This window comes from Nelusetta ayraudi, unplaced genomic scaffold (assembly GCF_046127955.1).
Source record: "Nelusetta ayraudi isolate G7.1 ecotype Tasmania unplaced genomic scaffold, CSIRO-AGI_Nayr_v1 ptg000068l, whole genome shotgun sequence".
In the NCBI taxonomy this organism is placed as follows: Eukaryota; Metazoa; Chordata; class Actinopteri; order Tetraodontiformes; family Monacanthidae; genus Nelusetta; species Nelusetta ayraudi.
In genome coordinates, this window is record NW_027466118.1 from 1518815 (window position 1) to 1539662 (window position 20848).

General features: G+C 46.2%; 1 protein-coding gene across 2 annotated transcripts; it reads left to right on the plus strand.

Moving 5' to 3' along the window:
• The first annotated feature begins 888 nt into the window (after nt 1-888).
• Nucleotides 889-20569, plus strand: cyfip2 (cytoplasmic FMR1 interacting protein 2). Of its 2 annotated transcripts, none has more exons than XM_076041520.1 (30): nt 889-1089; nt 5504-5653; nt 5747-5836; nt 7042-7119; nt 7921-8022; nt 8109-8290; nt 8377-8473; nt 9286-9414; nt 9571-9675; nt 9778-9866; nt 9968-10205; nt 10306-10458; nt 11463-11602; nt 11689-11836; nt 11946-12099; nt 12207-12363; nt 12459-12555; nt 12641-12717; nt 12802-12910; nt 13683-13802; nt 13934-14133; nt 14762-14849; nt 14946-15089; nt 15210-15300; nt 16241-16371; nt 18458-18530; nt 18625-18719; nt 19161-19399; nt 19981-20128; nt 20226-20569. In XM_076041520.1, exons 2-30 carry the CDS (start codon nt 5537-5539, stop codon nt 20391-20393), a joined length of 3759 nt encoding a protein of 1252 aa, XP_075897635.1. In that variant the 5' UTR covers nt 889-1089; nt 5504-5536; the 3' UTR covers nt 20394-20569. The 2 variants fall into 2 exon arrangements, with proteins under 2 accessions (XP_075897635.1, XP_075897634.1); XM_076041519.1 differs by lacking the exon at nt 889-1089 and adding an exon at nt 1720-2134 and having other exon boundaries at nt 16241-16373; nt 18457-18530.
• Nucleotides 20570-20848: the final 279 nt, after the last annotated feature.

Below are 20848 nucleotides of genomic sequence, written 5' to 3' on the forward strand. Positions count from 1 at the left end.
AATGAGGATGTAAAAAGCAATTTGCTTGTCCACTCTGGTCCAGCTGGCTTTGCACTTTGCACAATTCAAAACAGTCATAAATAAAGAATAAAGCAGTTGTTTTTCTTCAAAATTCTGTCTGTATTATTGGATACAAGGTAATGGAGAATGTTTTCTCTACGCCTGGAGATTTTGTCTTTTCTTTTTGTCAATGTCAGACATGTTCAGATTTCAGATTTCTTTGATATGATTTGACAGATCACGAAAAGCACATCACCCACTCGGTGACAATTAAAAAAAGAAAGAAAGAAAAGCCAGGCGCCATTTGCAGAAACATCAAAGTGACAAAAACACACGTATATATATATTTTTACTGTTATGAATAAAAGAAGAATCCCTGTTCACAAAACTTGACTTAATGAACGTCATGAATGTCTTGATGAATTTTGGTATCGCAGTGCATGTTTGTCAAATAAAAACGTTTCAATGTCATCGCAAGCCTTCAGGGTACCGTCACTTAAAAATAAGAAAAAGCTCATTTAATTCCATATAAGCTAAGCAAAATTGAAAGAATTAAGAATGAAAAACAGAAGTGAATGTGGAGGACGTTATAAGCTAGTTTATTGAGAACAGATCTTCCATAAAGTTCTTGGCCACACACACACACACACACACACACACACACACACACACACACACACACACACACACAAAAAAAAGCTGTTTATATAGTTATATATTGCATATAAAGAATCAAATGTGCACATAAATGCTCCAGCGGGCAGTGCCGACATTCCTGGCGAGGCCCCCTTATCATCCCCAGCATCACCATCCTCTGCCCATCACCTCCGCTCTGTGCGACTGTCCCTTTAAGAAAATGCACTTGCAGCCATTTTCTGCTCTTTGTGTGGGGTGGATTAGCAGAGGGGAGGCACTGGGCGAAACTAGAGCATCAATCGCCGACTCAAGCTGAGGAGTGCAAAGGAGCGGCAGGAATAATAAATATCATAAAAAAGGGAGGAAAGGGAGAGCTGCTAAAACGTCGGATTCGCCGTCGCGCAACCGCGGCACCGTCTTCGTCGTCCGGCCGGAGAGACATGCGATTTGCAGGTACGTGGATGGAGCCGCATCGCTGAAAAAGATGAACGGAGGGTGATGGTGATGCGAGCCTGGGTCTAGTGATGGTGGCTGCAAGGCTGGAGAAACCGTTTTCTCTTTCTCTCCTCCCTTTCACAATTTTTCTGCTCCCACTCTCGGTTCAACTTAGCTCGGCGAACCGCTATTCGAGCACCGAACGCGGCGTTCGGCAGCCGGGGAAATCGGCCGCGTTCTACCGCAGCGGAGTGAGCCTTTCCCCCCGCCGTCCCCGCTTTTACGGCGAGATGAATGGGATCCCCGTTAGCTTCCACCGTGTAGCTCGCACCGAGATGGGTGGGGTGAGCGGAGGGTGCCCAGGGTGTGTGTGTGTGTGTGTGTGTGTGTGTGTGTGTGTGTGTGTGTGTGTGTGTGTGTGTGTGTGTGTGTGTGTGTGTGTAGTGTAGTGTGCACACTCAGGGACGGGTGATGGTGGGGATCAAATGAATGCCGAACCGGTTCGCTTCTTCTCCTTTGCATACACGCGGAGGTTTTTTTTTTGTTTTTTTTTTTGGGGGGGGGGCAGAGATGCTCGCCGAGGCACCCCCTTTTACCCCCACGTTTTTGACCCATCTGACCGTCGGAGGGCGCCGACTAGTCAGGAACGCGTTAAAACGTCGCTTTCCTCCCTTCCACCGTCTCTCTGGCGTGTGTTGCTGATGCACGAACGACAGGTTCACCCACTTCCGTTTCGCATGTCTCCACACAAACTCAGTTCGATCTGACGGGCAGGCCCTAGTGTAGCGCGACGTGTCAACCTAATAACCCTGAACTAGCAAGTGGCGGGCCGGGCGATGTGCCCGTTTGTTGCAGTGATGTAATGATGAAGGCTGGCCGTGCCGTGCCGTGCCCGGCCGAGCCGAGCCTAGCCGGAGAGAGGTCCAACCATCAGAACGTGACGCCCTCCTCCTAAGCATCAAAATGTGGGATTCCTTCCTGCCTGAGAGAAACGGGCGGACGTGTTGCATCAGAAATGGTGTCCGTGTAATTCGATGGCTCTTTAAATCGTCTGTCATTACAGGTAAAAGGTTCATTTCCCTCCTCCTTTTCAACGTAAAATGCCTCTGAAGATGGTTTTTGAAGATTTGCAGGCATCACGAGGCTTGAGACAATGTCATGCTGGTGTATTTGGCTAAGGCAAAGATTCCCACAGCTGTACTGGAAAAACTGGTTGATATTTATATCTGACTGTCAGACAGACGGTAATGCTAAAAGGAAGCCAAACAAGCAGAGAAAGGGGGAAGTTGAAGTAAAAGATGCAGACGGAGCAAACGTAAAAAACATATTTTCAGACATCGTCATGTTTCAGTTGTGCACCCCAACGTGAAAACCTGTGGAGGAGGTCGCAGGCCAGTGTGCGAGGGTTCTTTCCTGGCAGGTGTGGTCATGTGACCCCCCTGTTTGCATGTTGTCGAGGGATCGGGTTGAAGCAGCAGCAGTAGCAGCAGCAGTAGCAGCAGCAGCAGCAGCAGCGGCAGCGGCAGCAGTTTCCCTCCGTCGGTGTCTTTCACATGACACGCAACGCTCCCTTGACACATGACGTCGGCGTGTTTGTGTGTGTGTAATCGAGTGGTCACACGCATTTTCTAAACCCCTCGCTCCTCCATGTCGGGATCCCATTGTGGGGATGAATATATGTTACAAAGCCAGCCTTAGGGGGGGAAAAGCCGGGCGAGTGGCGTGACCCCGGCACTGACACACTTTCCCCTCACTCTGTGTCTCTCTCTCAGGCTGGATGCATCACATGGATGGCTAGTAGTACAACCCAGACCCCCGGCTTCCTTAGCATCCATTTGTACCCTTTCCGATGCACTATTTGGTCCTTCTGTTTATTTTTTTTTTCACTTCTTTTAGCTAGATATTAATACCCTCTGAACCGCCGGCTGCATCCTTTGACAATTGTGCCGATTCTCTGAAAGAGTTGCACGTTTGAACGCGGCCTACAGCGAGGTTGCTGTGCAGCGAGGAACCAAAGTGGGGCCCATTGCATTGTAAAGACATACACACACACGGTCACTCACGCTCATACAAATGGGGGGTGGGTGGGAAAGTTTACTCAGCCAGCCAGGGCTCCAGCTCCAGCCTGCATCCCTCCCTCCCTCCCTCCCTCGGTCCGTCGGTATTCCCGAGCACAGATGGGAGGTCGGTAGCAGCGCTGAGCGTGTTTGTTTGTCTGACGCAACCGCAGAGCTGTTTCCTTTTCTGCAGGCCGGACTGAGTCTGAGTAATTTAAAATAGACATCAGCTGACAGAATGGAGGAAATATATCTAGGTAATGCACCACTGTGGTTGGTTGACCTTGCGACGTAATGCGCTCTTGTCAGGCACTGTGATGATGAGACGTGGTGAAAATCAAAAGTTGTTTTGATGGGCTTTGCGTTTCATTCATTCATTCTTTTGAACGAAACGTACGAAAGCTTTATTCTTATAGAACTGCCCGCATCACCTATGTATTGTCATTTCTCTCTGTAGATTCCAATTATCAGGAAAATGCACATCACAGAACACACATCACAGAACGTCACTTGCGTGCACATCTCCTTTTAAAAGTCAATCATGGAACGCAGGCGTCATTGGAGCACAACCAGTCGCTTTACTTGTTGTGGGAAATCTAACAACCTTGTTTGATAACCAACTCACACCAGTGTGATGGGTTGATGGCAGAGGCAAATACACACATCACCGAACGTCACCTACGGCGTGCACATCTCCTTTTAAAAGTCAATCACAGAGAGTTCTGGAACGCGGGCGTCATTGGAACACAACCAGTCGCTTTACTTGTTGTGGGAAATCTAACAACCTTGTTTAATAACCAACTCACACCATTGTGATGGGTTTGACGGCAGTGATCAACAGAAAGGGTCTCTCTGATCAAGTCTTCTCTCAGTGAAGGTATGACCTGGTCTTACCTGGTCTATTTTTCTGTGCCATAAATCTGCCTCAGACTGCAGATGGCAATTCTTCCATTTTCGACGTCTTTCCTCAGTCAGTCACCAAAAACTCACCCCATAAAAACTACTAATGCACAAATATAACTGCCATCATTGGATTAGATAATACTCCTTTTGTTACATTTGGGCTTTTTTAATCAAAAGATGGTTCAACAAATGACCGTTTGCCTGTTTTCCAGCTCTCAAATGAGGAAAAACGAATGCTCTGTCGAACAACAACAGTTTTCTAACTTGACAAATTCCAGCGTCCACGTATAATTGCTGAGCTCCGTGTCTGCCTCTGGCACCGAGAGGACAAACGGCCCCATTTTCATTTTATCTGCCTGCAGTTTCTCAGGTCTGCCTGACGTCTGGACTTGGAGTCACTCGCCTCTCCGTGCGAATATTAATCCGATTATCGTCTGTGCGCCAGCCCCGTCTGCCAGGTCAGACGTAAAAATTCAGTTTTTCCGTGTAGGCGCGTGACAGGCTGGTGAGAGCAGGCGCACCGCACCAGCTGGGCAGGTGTTTCAAAATTGAGGAAGGGTGCCGTTGAAATATCAGCTCTGCTCGCAAGCCAAGCTATCAAATATATGTACGTGTGCCTTCGCTCGCTCGAAGCAGCTGTTGGAAATGGGAAATGGGAAATGGTTGGGGTGGGGTGAGACCAGCAGCACGATGGTTCATCTCTCAGATTGGTTCCTTGAGTTCTCGGTCAGGGCATTTTGAGAAGTTTCATAACGCTTCAAGGAGAGACAGAAACAGAACTAGGGGGCCTCTCCACTTCCTGTCAGTCTGGTGACGGATACAGAGGTTACAGGTGCAGGGAGAGTCAAGAAAGAAAGGGGGCTGCAAAGAGGAAGTGGAATCATCTAGATATGCAAAAAGGGTGAATGTGGCAGAACTGCTGTTGAAGGGAAGGATCAAGACCATCAATGTGATCCCATCAAACCTTTCAATGTTTGGTTTTTTTCAATAATGCAATTATTTTTGCCCTCTGCCCCCTTTTGTGAATTTATCTTCTCAGCTCAACTGCTTCCAGCATTCTTTCAGGTCCAATATTGTGCATAAGAAATTCCCCATGTTTTCTGACAGTAAGTTTTTGTCCCACCCTCTGAAACAGTCTTCTTTATTTTTTTGGTAGGTGCAGTAAAAAACATCATCAACAGAGGGCTAAACATGCAACTTTCTAAATCGGTATCTGCAGTTAGCTGCTCTGCTTGTGTCCTGGATGAGAAACGGAAGCATTATTGGACCTCCAGAACCATTGTAGTCAATTTCCCCCCCGCATTTATTCCTCTCCCTGAAGCTTCAGCCTCGCAGCCTTGCACCAGTTCCTGGCGAATTGCGTATTCGGGGTAAACTTTGCACGCTCTGCCCTCTGTCTCGGCGGAGCTTCCTCTTTCCTCCTTTGCGTCTCTGACATGCTCTTCCTCCCTCTGTTTGAATATCGTCCTCAGTCTGCGGTTTTGTGTGAGTGACGCCTCGCTACAATGACGACCCACGTGACCCTGGAGGATGCCCTGTCCAATGTGGACCTGCTGGAGGAGCTGCCGCTGCCGGACCAGCAGCCGTGCATCGAGCCGCCGCCCTCCTCCATCATGTACCAGGTGGGGCGGGCGCTGCCGTTTCATTTCAAAACGCAATCATTTCCGACCCTCCCTGCGCTTTGCCGCTCTGACCCTCCCTCATCTCCCCCGCAGGCTAATTTCGACACAAACTTCGAAGACAGGAACGCGTTTGTGACCGGCATCGCGCGCTACATCGAGCAGGCCACGGTCCACTCCAGCATGGTGAGACACCAGCGATACACTGTCACCAGCGCACAGACACAAACACACAACACACAACGCGCTTTGTGTGCCGATAATAATCTTCTGTCTGTGGGTATAAATCAGCTTTTATACACATCCGAGCTTAAGGAGCGTCGCATCCTTAAAGAGAGCCTTGTTTTTTTTTCTTTAGCCAGCTGATTATCATTTGGTGCTTTTGTTCAGGACTTGGCCCAGCTCGCACACACACACACACACACACACACACACACACACACACACACACACACACACACACACACACACACACACACACTCATAGAGACACACACACACTCACACACTCTTCCATCACTCTGCGGTGAATCAGTCAGGCAGTGGACCTGTAAACCTCTCTGCCCTGACGGTGAATGAATGGAGAGCGTGATGCGACTGGCAAAGAGAAGTGGCGCTTAATTTAACCTTTGTGTGTTTAAAAAAACAAAACAGGAAGTCCCACTTTAGCTGCTTTAGCTGCTCAAAAAGAGCACTGCTCAAGTCGTTCTCACCTACTTCTGAAAAAAATGAATAAATAAAGATGTTTCTGTTCTGAAACCCTCGCGGGGACCCATTCATAGAAAAAACACACTGGGCATGTGAGCCTTCTCGTTCTTTTCCAAGAGGAGGAGGAGGAGGAGGAGGAGGAAGAGGCAGAGGAAAAGAAAGAAGAAGGGGGTTGAGGAGGAGGTGGAGGATGAGAAAGAGGAGGAGGAAGAGCAGGCGAAGGAGGGGAGGATTAAGAAAAGGAGTAGGAGGTGGAGGAGTAAGAGGAGGAGGAGTAGGAGTAGGAATAAGAGAAGGAGAAGGAGGAATAACAGGATGAGGAGTAGGAGAAGTAAGAGGACATGTAGGATGAGGAGGACTAGGAATACGAGAAGGAGAAGGAGGAATAACAGGATGAGGAGTAAGAGAAGTAGGAGGAGATGGAGGATGAGGAGACTAGAAATAAGAGAAGGAGGAGGCAGCAGAGAAGGAGGAGGAGGAGAAAGAGGATTAGGAGAAGGAGGAGGAGTAGGAATAAGAAGGAGGAGGCAGAGGAAGAGGAGGAAAAAGATGAGGAGGGGTACTAGGAGAAGGGGAAGATGGAGGAGGGAAAAGAAGATAAAGAGGAGGAGGAGGAGTGTTGCTCCCTCTGCTGGTGAAGAACCAAACATGTCTCCACTGGGTGTTTTCTTTGATCTGTGCAGAACGAGATGCTGGAGGAAGGACACGAGTACGCCGTGATGCTTTACACCTGGAGGAGCTGCTCCCGAGCCATCCCCCAGGTGAGCCACGGAACCTCACACGGGATGCACTATCACTGTGTCCCACAATCACACTATCGTGATTATACTTCTGAAATGTCTTCAGTCAGTACAGACAACCCACCACCCCAATAAACACCAACTTTCTTTTTGCATGCGACATGTAGAATATTTGCAGTAAGCCTGTACATTTAGTCAACATTATAGTGACAGTGTACAGTAAAACGGCGTTACTTCACGGTAGAACGCTACCACACAGGGGTCCTGTCTTGAAAGCAAGTAGTCCAACGCCCGTGACTATGAAGAAATAAATAATCTGCATATTTTTTTTACTGCATTGCTGCGAAAATATGCTTGTCACTTCTTCTCTTAGTCTCAGCAGCCTTAATCCTGTGTGTGGATGTCCTTTATTATCTCCAGTCCAGTTAAAAATACCTTTCCCTGATGCTAGTGACCTTTTAGCCTTGTGTGTCTTATACCAAATCCAGGAATTTAAATTTACATCTGCTTGAACTATTTTGGAAATGTCTGTTTCATGCCTGCCAGCTTCCTGAATATGCAGATAAAATAAATGTTTTCCAAGAAGAATGTTGTGTCAATTTGGCATTTGTGGCATGTCAATTATTTTTTTACTTTTTTTTTCTTCTTTTTTTTTTAAATAAAATTTTAACAAATGATTCGAAAGCAGTGCAACATCACACACATCTTGTCAAACTGATCTTCTGGCACCCTGTATCAGCGCTTAAATGTGAGGTGTTGGGGACAATGAGTGCAACTGCTGCAAGGTCAAGCTGTGTGACAGCTCCCTCTTGTGTTCACTAGGTGAAATGCAACGAGCAGCCCAACAGAGTGGAGATCTACGAGAAGACGGTGGAAGTGCTCGAGCCCGAAGTGACCAAGCTCATGAAGTTCATGTACTTCCAGGTAAAATCCTGCAGACGACCTCTTGCTTTGACCTCTGACGCGCAGGCAATTTCAGAAAATCCCTTTCCCTTTTCTTCCCTTTGCAGCGAAAAGCCATAGAACGCTTCTGCAGTGAGGTCAAGCGCCTGTGCCATGCCGAGAGGAGGAAGGACTTTGTGTCCGAGGCCTACCTGCTCACCCTGGGCAAGTTCATCAACATGTTTGCGGTGCTGGACGAGCTGAAGAACATGAAGTGCAGCGTCAAGAACGACCACTCGGCCTACAAGAGGTAGCAGAGCGGAGTGGAGCCTGACTCTCAGAGGTGGGACATCCTAGCAGGAGTAAAGACTAGAGACGCTCTTCCTTTGCTTTCAGGGCGGCGCAGTTCCTGAGGAAGATGGCCGACCCGCAGTCCATCCAGGAGTCCCAGAACCTCTCCATGTTCTTGGCCAACCACAACAGGATCACTCAGGTCAGTAGGGAGACTCCCCAGGTTTCAAGGTCTATGATTATGGAAGGGGACCTCCCCAAAAGAGCTTATGATTCCAAAGGATTGTTCAGTTTCTCCTTTGCACAGAGTCATATTTCAGCCTCATTACTGATTGGACCATTTACCTCTCTGGTAAAGATTGCATCTGTTTATGCAATTCTAAATGACAATGCCATGTTCAAATAGGCGAGGAATTCAGCATGGAATTCAGTATGGCATTATTTTTGACCTACACCTTGAATGTTGTGCTGTCTTGCAATTAAATGATGCCTGGACCCTAAAAATGCAAACATCTTCAACCTTTTTATTTTCTAGATTTTCAAGTATTTATTTATTTATTTATTTTTTTTTTTAAGTTTTCCTTTTCACAATGTTCATCCCCACTGAAAGGTACCACATGATAACCCCTTGCAGGGTCCTCACAGATTTTTGTACAAGTATGCTCACATGATGACGTGATCCAAAGAAATTGCTGACATGGAAAGAAAAATACATATTTAGCCCTCTGTTTACAGCCTGTAGCTATAATGGAGGCTTTCTTGTACCTCCCACATGTTTTGGAGGGGACAAGAACATGCTGGTTACGGAGAGTGAGCACCTCTTGAGTATCAGTGCGAGTGATAAAAAATAGGTTACAAGTGATTGCTCATAACACTGATCATTGAAAATCTTGCATATAATTGGACTTTTAACTTAAATTATGTGTAGATGGTGTTCTTTCCTGTACATCTGCGCACGCACACACACACACACACACGCACTCTGAACTAAAGTGCCTCTGCCTGTCTACACAGTGCCTGCACCAGCAACTGGAGGTGATTCCTGGCTATGAGGAGCTGCTGGCAGACATTGTCAACATCTGTGTCGACTATTACGAGAACAAAATGTATCTGACTCCCAGCGAGAAACACATGCTGCTTAAGGTAGGAACACTTTTTTTTTTTTGTTCAACCCACGCACACACACACACACACACACATACACACACACACTTGCGTACGTGCACGGCCAGTGGCCTGACCTCTAGCCGTCCATCTGTCCTGTGCCCCCACAACATCTTGCCTCTCTGTTGGCGACAGGTGATGGGCTTCGGTCTCTACCTGATGGACGGGAACGTGAGTAACATCTACAAGCTGGACGCCAAAAAGAGGATCAACCTGAGCAAGATTGACAAGTTCTTCAAAGTAAAGGCTTTGGGGCTCATTTGCATCTCTTTCATCATCTAGAGTTTCATCTGCATGCGCAACAACTTTGATGATTGGATTTTTTTTTTCTTCACTTCTCAGCTTCAAGTGGTGCCCCTGTTTGGAGACATGCAGATCGAGTTGTCCCGCTACATCGAGACCAGCGCTCACTATGAAGAAAACAAGTCCAAGTAAGATGACACCTTCAAACAGTCAACCGCTCATGTAAAAAAAAAAAAGCAGATGCCTCTGGACCTCTGTGACGCCCCCATTATTTTTTTTTCTCCTGCAGGTGGACTTGCACCCAGAGCAGCATCTCGCCCCAGTACAACCTGTGCGAGCAGATGGTGCAGATCCGGGAGGACCACATCCGCTTCATCTCCGAGCTGGCGCGCTACAGCAACAGCGAGGTGGTGACCGGCTCGGGCCTGGACAGCCAGAAGTCGGACGAGGAGTACAGGGAGCTGTTCGACCTGGCGCTGCGCGGCCTGCAGCTGCTCTCCAAGTGGAGCACGCACGTGATGGAAGTGGTATGTGTACTGTGGTAGTGCGTTGATCTAAATGAGAAGTTCTTATCCACCCCCTCCCGCCCCCCCCCTTTTTTTTTTAACTCTTCCTTGTGTCTTGCAGTACTCGTGGAAGTTGGTCCATCCCACTGATAAGTTCTGTAACAAGGACTGTCCGGGCACGGCGGAGGAGTACGAGCGAGCCACGCGGTACAACTACACCAGCGAGGAGAAGTTTGCCCTGGTGGAGGTCATCGCCATGATCAAGGGGCTGCAGGTATGTGTGGACCCCCACGCTTTCGTACTGAACTAAGGGTTAGATGACCAAACCAAACACAATTAGCGCCCGTCGCCTTTCGAAACGTAGCCCGAACATGTCGGGGCAAATCCTCTCGGTGACTTCGAGCCTCGTGGAAAGATGGATATGCGATACCAAGATGTCTTCCGTATAGAGGATGAATTAAGAGGAACTGTGAACTGTCGACAACGGAACTCACAGAAGGCACAGATGACCTTTGATCAGGTGGAAACCTCCTGTGCTGTTCTGATCCAAGTTCTCAGTTGCTTGGTTGGAAGTAGCTGTTGCACAATAAGAAAAAAAAGGAAAACATTCTTATATTTTAATACATATTGCATTCACTTGGATCAAAAGCTCTGTTTTTTGGGGTAATATATTTTTATGGTTGGTTTTTCGGGGTATTTTTTTCAGATTTTTGGAGTGCTTTTTTTTCAGTGTTTCTTCAGAATGATTTTTTTTCTTTTCTGTTTCTCGGACTAATCTTTTTTCTCGGACTAATCCCTTTTTAGAGAGCATCTGAAACAATAGCATCTATTCCTTTATTGAGAGATGGATTTAGTGGAAGCAAACATGGCCAGCTTGTTTAGTTTAATCAAGTTTTACTTTGACTTGGGTTTAAGCCACTGGGAGATGTTCCTGTCTTTAAGTCACACAGATGGTATTAGCATTACCGTAGTTTGTCGACTACGCAGGCACCTGGGATCTGAGATCATCCGGGAGTCTCTTGCAGGTTGACGGATTTCTTGCGGGATTTCAAAGTATCACGATAATTTAAAAAAACAAAACAAAACAAAACAAAACAAAACAAAAAAAACAGGGCTGAAAATATTAACACGAAAAATGGGGGAAAATTTGTCAGAAAAACACATTACTCAGAAAAACTGCACAGCACATTTTTAATATCCTCTCTTGAGATAACAACAAAGCCTGTTGAATGATTCCTCTGATGGCCTGCTGATGGCGCTCTGTCATGAACTGCGCAGGTCCTGATGGGTCGGATGGAGTCGGTGTTCAACCAGGCCATCAGGAACACCATCTACGCAGCACTGCAGGACTTTGCCCAGATGACACTCAGAGAGCCGCTGCGGCAGGCAGTGCGCAAGAAGAAGAACGTCCTCATTAGGTACACACACACACACACGCGCATGTCCACTGTAATCTGATCTGATCAAATAAACATAAATGGTATCACTGGGACTTTTGCTGCAGCGTCCTGCAGGCCATTCGGAAGACCGTGTGCGACTGGGAGGGAGCGAGGGAGCCTCCAAACGACCCCTGCCTCAGAGGGGAGAAAGACCCCAAGGGTGGCTTCGACATCAAAGTGCCACGTCGGGCTGTAGGACCCTCCAGCACACAGGTAGGACCTGGTCCAAGCCGGCCGAGCACTAGAACTTACTAGAACCCTGTGAGCTTCAGCTCCTCAGTGAAAAAAACCCTAAGTGGTGTTTATGGACTCGTCCCTGCAGCTGTACATGGTGCGCACCATGCTGGAGTCGCTGATCGCAGACAAGAGCGGCTCGAAGAAGACCCTGCGCAGCAGCCTGGACGGCCCCATCGTGGTGGCCATAGAGGACTTCCACAAGCAGTCCTTCTTCTTCACGCACCTGCTCAACTTCAGCGGTGGGTGCAAATGCTCAGCGTCCGACGTGTCTTCCTTTTTTTCTTTTCTTTTTAATATCCCTGACATGGTCTCATCTTATGTTCTGCTCCCCCTGCTGGCCGTGCAGAGGCCCTGCAGCAGTGCTGCGACCTCTCCCAGCTCTGGTTCCGGGAGTTCTTCCTGGAGCTGACCATGGGCCGCCGGATCCAGTTCCCCATCGAGATGTCCATGCCGTGGATCCTCACCGACCACATCCTGGAGACCAAGGAGCCCTCCATGATGGAGTAAGGGGCACAAACAGGCAGACTGTATTGTATTGTATTGTATTGTTGCTCTGTGTGGCTCGACTGCAGCCCTCCCATCTCCCTCCTCTCTCCAGGTATGTGCTGTATCCCCTGGACTTGTACAACGACAGCGGCTACTACGCTCTCACCAAGTTCAAGAAACAGTTCCTGTACGACGAGATCGAAGCCGAGGTAAAGCCGAGGGGTCGTTCAATTTTTCCCTCCGTCCATACTCTCGCTCTTACTTTCGCAGTAATGCAGCCTCTCTTCCTCCTAGGTCAACCTCTGCTTCGACCAGTTTGTCTACAAGTTGGCAGATCAGATATTCGCCTACTACAAAGCGATGGCTGGAAGGTAGGAGAGGTTTGAAGTCATTTTTTTTTTATTTTTTTTATCAAGTTATTGACTGAATTACGATGTGTCGTGTGTCTCTCACAGCGTTCTCCTGGACAAGCGATTCCGGGCGGAGTGTAAAAACTACGGCGTGATCATCCCGTACCCTCCGTCCAACCGCTACGAGACGCTGCTGAAGCAGAGACACGTGCAGGTACCTTCTGTCACCAAAACGTCCATTGAATTGAATTGAAGAAGCGGTATGGAAAATGAATGAATGAATGAATTGAGATTAATTCATTATTAATTAGTCAATTAAGTAAACTAACATTACTAAAATGAAGTACAACAAAATTAAAAAGTGCCTTCCTTCTGTGCGCAGGTCTCGTAGATCTATAAAGACTAAAAGAACTGTGAATTAAATTAATTAGGTATAAATACTAGTAAAACCTAACTGATAAAACCATACCAAACTAACCAACCAAAAGAAAATAAAGACACATGTCTCACAACACACTTACCACATTCATCATTATCACATTCTACGGTTATTGCGCTACGTTCCATTATTGCACATTATTGTGTGTGTCCGGTTTATTGTTTATTCAGTGCAGTTTTGACTCTGGTGTAAAAACAATTTTTCATCATAATTCAACAATTCATCATAATTGTTAACAAATGTTTTTGTTGTTGGATGTTGGAAGATTCTTGGACCACGGGCTTGCAATAAAAAAAAAATTGCTTCGCGCTACATTAATTAGCCCCTTAAAAATGTTTATTTTTTTATCAGCCTAAACACACTGCACTGCATATTTTTTTATGCTGCTTTCATCCCCCAAAGCACCGTGTGTTATCAGCTGATAATGGCTGACCAGGCTGACGACAACAATAAGCACACTGTTTTTTTTTCCATTTCTCAAGGTAACTGCTGTATCGTCTTCAACATCACGTGACTCCAAACTTTTCTTTCCTTGTGCGTTTTGCAGCTCCTCGGTCGCTCCATCGACCTCAACCGCCTGATCACTCAGAGGATTTCTGCAGCCATGTACAAGTCTCTGGACCACGCCATCAGTCGCTTCGAGAGCGAAGACCTTACCTCCATAGTGGTGAGATCAGTAGCAAAACCTCACAGAGTGTCGTGGCTAAGCTAAGCTAAGCTAAGCTGTGCTTGCCTTTTTTTTTTTTTTCCTCGCACTCGCACCAAAATCCTCCTTTTTCCTGTTTTCTTTCCCGTCAGGAGTTGGAGTGGCTGCTGGAGATCAACAGACTGACCCACCGCCTGCTGTGCAAGCACATGACCCTGGACAGCTTCGACGCCATGTTCCGCGAGGCCAACCACAATGTGTCCGCCCCCTACGGAAGAATCACGCTCCATGTCTTCTGGGAGCTCAACTTCGACTTCCTGCCCAACTATTGCTACAACGGATCCACGAATCGGTCTGTACAGCCATGGTTTCGCAGCTAAAAAAAAAAAAAAAAGAAATTCTGGAATTTTCAGTTGGGCTACATATTTGTGGGGGAGCACTTAAAACTTGCATGAGAAGCAACATCTACCTATCATAATTCAATCAACTGCTGAGTGATCAACATTGAGAAACAATTTGAAAAAAGAGAAAGTTTGCCTTAAAAGGAACAGAGATCTTTAAAAATCCAAGATTCAGGAGGAAATTGATGGAACGTTGTGTTTCTGTAAATGGAATCAGTTTATGGAACAATCTGAACAAAGAAACCAAAGAATCCAAATCAAACATAACATTTAAACAAATAATTAAAGCTAGTATGTTAAAGAAATATAATGAAATATGTTGTGTGTAGTGTGACAGTCTGTTGGCCAGCAGCTATTTTATGTTATTTATTTTTTGTTCCTGTTGTTGATGTTTTTTTAAATCATGTTCTTTGTAAATGAATTTCTGTAGAAAAAGGGGCCGATGTAATAACATTAGTCTTCTTTCTGCTCCCTGTCACTCTAAACCGGAGAACGTTTCTATTTATATTAAGTTGTTTTTCTGAAACAAAGAATTAAATGAAATGAAATGCAACACGCTGGTTCTCTTTGTCTCTGCAGCTTTGTACGCACGGCGATCCCCTTCACCCAAGAGCCTCAGCGAGATAAGCCGGCCAACGTGCAGCCTTACTACCTTTACGGGTCCAAGGTAACGAACGAGCGTCCTTCTGGGGAATCTCAATCTCAGAGCAGGGAAAAGAGACCCCTCCTGTTTGTGCTTCACGCTGCCTCTCTCCCTCTGCAGCCCCTCAACATCGCCTACTCCCACATATACAGCTCCTACAGGAACTTCGTCGGCCCGCCTCACTTCAAGACCATCTGCCGTCTGCTCGGCTACCAGGGCATCGCCGTGGTGATGGAGGAACTGCTCAAGATTGTCAAGAGCCTGGTATCCGTCTTCATTTGTAGCCCCGTCCCTAAAAGCGCGCCGCCTTCCCTCCCAGCCAGCGACGCTCCCTCCGCTCTCTGAGAAAATTCTCTTCCATCCGTCTCCTCTGCCTCTCCGCAGCTGCAGGGCACCATTCTTCAGTACGTCAAGACTCTGATAGAAGTCATGCCCAAGATTTGCCGCCTGCCGCGCCACGAGTACGGCTCCCCAGGTGAGCCCCTCGGTCTCCAGTCATTTCATAACGTGATCGGAGTTGATTGGTTTTACATTATTGGGGTGATATTTGCACCACGTGTCCCAAAAATCTACTTTAATTCTACCAGGTACATAGCAGTGTTTATGTATCTGCCCTAATGTGTTTTCCCCCCTGGCATGATGTCTTTGTGACATTGCTCCAGTTTTATTAACCATTCAGTCAAATGTACTGTATTGCATGTGACAGTATTGAGGTAAACCATCCATACAGATCTCAGCAAAAGCATGTTTTCCAGAGGAAACACTGAAAGGAGTTATGACAAATTTAACTTTATTGGGTCACTTATATGTCCCGTATTGTTCAAAATGCACTTACTAGCAAAATTTTCAACCAATAATGTGTCTCTCACCTATCTATCCATCTTTCTTTGATTGACGGACGGATAGATAGAAATTATTATTTTTTAAAGTTGGCAAGAAAAAAATCTTGTGTTTGTTATGCACTGCAGGATAGCAAAACAATACACTGCATGCATTATCTATTGAGTTTTTTTACACTCTGACCAGGTGTGCGCAGTTGACCCCTGACCCCTGAGCGCTTTCACGCCCCAGTGCACCGTGGTCATTCAGATTAGAGGCCAGTCAGATGCTACCAGGAGGCTTTAGTAATCTCTAGATTACTAATGTTCTGTACTCAGAGTTCCGTATGTGGCTTATCACCTGCCATCGTACAGTCAGCAGTCCATGGGACACAATGTGGGTCACGGCTGCTGCTGCTGCTACCCCCGCCGCCGCAGCGGAGTCAGCCAAAGATTACCAATGACATAATGAAGCGTGAGAGGATGCTTTGGTGTCTAACCGCGCATCCAAAACGCCGACCTCAAACTGTGCCTTCATTTAATATCAGCTGCGTGATCATCAACACTGCCGCTGTTGTTCTGTTCCTGCCATTCCAGGCATCCTGGAATTCTTCCATCATCAGCTCAAGGACATCATAGAGTATGCCGAGCTGAAGACAGATGTCTTCCAGAGCTTAAGGGAGGTGGGGAATGCCATCCTCTTCTGCCTGCTCATTGAACAGGCGCTGGTAAGACCTTTCCCACCGTCCCCTCACCGTCCCCTCACCTCCACTCCTGCGGCTGAGCGACCTGCAAATACCACTTATTTGTATTCCAGTTGGACGCTAAGTCGAGCCAAAGTTGGCAGTGCCGGTGACAATGCTGATCCCTTTTAAAAAAGCTTTGCCTGTTTCAAATTAAAGCCACACAGTGACTGAATTACACATTTCCTTATTTACATCTCAGTGGCAACCAAGCACTAGAATTATTATTTTTTTCTTTAGAAAATGCAGGCACGTCTTTCAAAGTAAAAGCTCCCTTGGTGATTCTTGATTTGATATGTGTCGATATATGTATTGTGGGAGTCAATCAATAGACAAACACTGGTATAACAAAATGGCAGTATTTGGGTATTGAGCTGCACAACATTAGTAGACATCCTTCCCAGTGAAAAGTTCCCTCACTGAGCACCATGTTGTTGCGGTGGTGACCAAAGGACTGTTTCTCTGGCAGTTTCCATCTAAAGCTCAATCAAAGTTCTTCTGATAATCATGACCAATAACCGCTGACTTTGCTTCTCTCAAACACAATTCTACTGTTTTTCCTTTCATGCTGGCGGCAACCACAGGTGGTAAGGATTTAGGTGTTGTTGTTAGTATGGAAACTAGGCAGAGGCCAAATTTGCCTTTTTTTCCATAGTTTCTCATTTCTTTTCTCTCTGGTTTGCTGTGTTTGACAATTTTACTTTGACACTCACAATTTCACATCCCATTCAATCAGCCAAAAGAGCTAAAAAAAAAAAAAAAAAAAAAAGTTTCAGCTTCTTACTACTCTGCTGGGCATATTTAACACTGATGTCATGTTGATTCTTAAAACTAAAATTTTATCAAGATAGTAAATAAAACAAACACACAGAGCCACCCACTTAGCAGATGTTGCATGTTGCATGGTATCTTTTGGTCAGTGCCACCCTTGGAAAAGGTGATAGCACGTCTCTGGTTGGTCGGTCTGAACTCTCTCAAGACGCTTGTAAATCTGCATTGGCTGTTTCTGTCCTGTTTTATCTCTACTTGCATGGATTTCTTTTGGTTGTTAGTGACTATGATTTGACTCTGACCGCCTGCAATTGTGTTCCAAATCCCATACTTCCACAATTAGCTTGTAGCAGTGCAGCTCAGTACCTTGTGGCGCACTTAAAGTCAAGAACACTGCATGCACTACTGTACTGTGTGAAGTTGCTAAGAGGCCGTAAAAACAATACATATATATATATATATATATATATATATATATATATATATATGTATATATATATATATATATATATATATATATATATATATATTTTTTTTTTTTTTATATTTATGTTTTAAATGTTGACAAGACACACAGCCCACAAATGTGCCACTTTCGCTACAGGTGCACTAGCTAGCGAATGCTAATGTTGCTATCATGCTAACACTTCTACATTGCCATAACTCTGTTAGTTTTTGTGTGTGTGTGAACAATAATGTTAACAATAATAATAATTAATTACACAGCTACGAAATATGAAATTTGGGACACCGTTGCAATTTTTTTCCCCTCTACTTTGCATGACTCTTCCTTTCCAGCATCTTTAGTGTTGCTGCTGCTTGTCTAGTTTGGGTCTAATTCACACCTCGTTGTCCTGATTAGCCAAACACCATTACTAGCCGCCCACTGATGGTTGTAAACTTGACCCCGTGCTGGTAAACCAGATTAGATGGGATGCTGTGCTTAAAAGAGTGTGACCAATTCTAATCTCGCTAATACTTCTCTGCAATTATGGACAGATAAACGGCGCCATAAAACAGACACAGCTCTCAGTTCTGTCACCCCCTCTCTGTGTAAACTGTAGGTAATTTTAAGTAATCCCCCTGTTCGCTTTCACAGCGCGGAGCTCAGCTGCGCTTTTCCTTCAACCTCAAACATTCGCCGTGTTTCATAGGGGGTCCATATCGGTGCGCGCTGTGAATTTGGTGCATGCGTCGCATGGCGTGCTGCATGCACTGTAAAGTAGTCGGTAAATCTTTGAGGCTGCATGCATCACTTCTTTTGCGAAATGACCTCCCCTGCGTTGTGCTTGAACCTCAGTCCCAGGAAGAAGTGTGCGACTTGCTCCACGCCGCCCCCTTCCAGAACATCCTGCCCAGAGTTTACATCAAAGGTACTGTGTCGCGGGGGTTGGCAGCATAGAGGGAAGTTTCCAGAGTTGGTGCAGATTCTCTAGCTCCCTGCTTGGTCTTGTGTGTTGAATGCAGAGGGGGAAAGACTGGAGGTGAGGATGAAGAGGCTAGAAGCCAAGTATGCCCCTCTGCACCTCGTGCCTCTTATTGAGAGGTTGGGAACCCCGCAGGTGAGTCGGCCATCTGAGAGTTATCCTATGTATTTTATATGTAGTTGAGTATTTTACATTTATGCCCCCCTTTCCAGAATAAAGACAACCAAAAAACAGCTTTTGCAGCTTTTCGTGTCTTCGTGTAATTTGTGCAATATAAAAGCGACCTGGTTGTGTTACACTTAAAGCTGCTCCGTACTCTTGAACTTGTTTGTCTGTAATCTTTGATTTGATTTGGTTTAATTTATTTTGAACATGTAAATAAGACAGTAATAAGAATAAGAGACGTAAAAGAGGAAAAAGAAATTAAAAGAAAAACAAAAAACAGCAAATTTAAAAAAGTGACGTCAGCAACCAACAGAAGAAAGCAGACACCAGATAAATACAAGATAAATAATGTTTCTCATGTTTGAAAGGGGATAGGAAGAAGTACAAGTTCTTTCTCTTTCTTTCTCCCAGCAAATTGCCATTGCACGCGAGGGGGACCTCCTGACCAAAGAGCGCCTTTGCTGCGGCCTGTCCATGTTCGAGGTCATCCTGACGCGCATCCGCAGCTTCCTGCACGACGGCGTGTGGCGCGGGCCGCCGCCCACCAACGGCGTCATGCACGTGGACGAGTGCATGGAGTTCCACCGCCTGTGGAGCGCCATGCAGTTTGTCTACTGCATTCCCGTCGGCACACACGAGTTCACCGCAGAGTAAGCGGGAGGCCTTTTTTTTTTTGTTTTTGTTTTTTTGCAAACGTTTCTGCTAACCCTTGGCGTCCAACCTGAAATACAGCAAGTCAAATTCAAACAGAGCTGAGCTTCTCTGTGAAGCAAACAGACTTGTTGGCTGTGTTTTCCAGCGCTGCAGCCCTTTCTGCAGGGGGAAAAAAAAAATAATTATAAGGAACTTGTCCTCTGCGATGTGGTTGTAAGAGAAGGTGTGCGGGTGCAGCAGTTATTTTTTTATGATTGTGTTTGGTTGAAGGCCAGCAAGAAGGAAAGCGTTTAGTCAGCGGTGCAGCTCTTTGATCAGAAGAGATGAGTGATCGCTTCATTATCTGCAAATTGTTTGTAAAGCATCCATTAATCACCGGTCACACGTCCTTGTGAGGGGAGATGCATTCACGGCTGGATGGCATTGGCTCGTAAACAACTGACGGAATTAAAAAAAAGAAAATAAAAACATGCAAATGTTCTATTTTTCGGCTTCAAAGTTGTTTTTTCACTTTTGTTTTTGTTTTTAACGATCACTGCTTGCAATAATTTTAATTCCAATGTCCTCGACCTCTCAGACAGTGCTTTGGCGATGGGCTGAACTGGGCCGGCTGCGCCATCATCGTGCTGCTGGGGCAGCAGCGGCGCTTCGACCTCTTTGACTTCTGCTACCATCTCCTCAAAGTGCAGAGACAGGACGGCAAGGACGAGATCATCAAGAACGTGGTGGGTGAACTCGGCTTTGCATGCACGAGGAGGGACTTTTGTATCTTTTCTACTTTTCTACTTTCTACCGCTTCTTCTCCTTTTTTTCCCCCTGCAGCCGCTGAAGAAGATGGCGGACCGCATCAGGAAGTACCAGATCCTCAACAACGAGATCTTCGCCATCCTCAACAAGTACATGAAGGCGGTGGAGACGGACAGTTCCACGGTGGAGCATGTTCGTTGCTTCCAGCCGCCTATACACCAGTCGCTGGCCACCACCTGTTGAAGCAGAGCCCTGCCCCCCCGCCCCCTCCCTCACACACGTAGTGCACACACACAGGTAGCTGTGATACTAATTTCTGCCTCCTCCTGGTCTCGTAGAGGTACTGAGTACTGCAGCGACTCAAACTGGCTTCGAGAACCCAAAGACGACAACAACAACAACAACAAAAAAAAGAAAAATCCTCTCAAATGGCCCCTCCCACCAAAAACCTTGTCTTTGAGTCTTTGAAGCGTTAACCTCCAAACATGGATCGGACCCGAGGCGGAGTCCTATACTCACACAGTCTCCTTTGTTTCCTTTCTTTTTTCTTTTCTTTTTTAACTCTGGCTACCAACCGCAGTCATGCATGCCTTCTTTTCTTACTTCCTGCCACATCCACAGACCAAAAAATAAAAAACATGCTGACAGAGTATCTGAATCAACTAAAGCAACTTGATCCATGTCAATTTAACCAGACC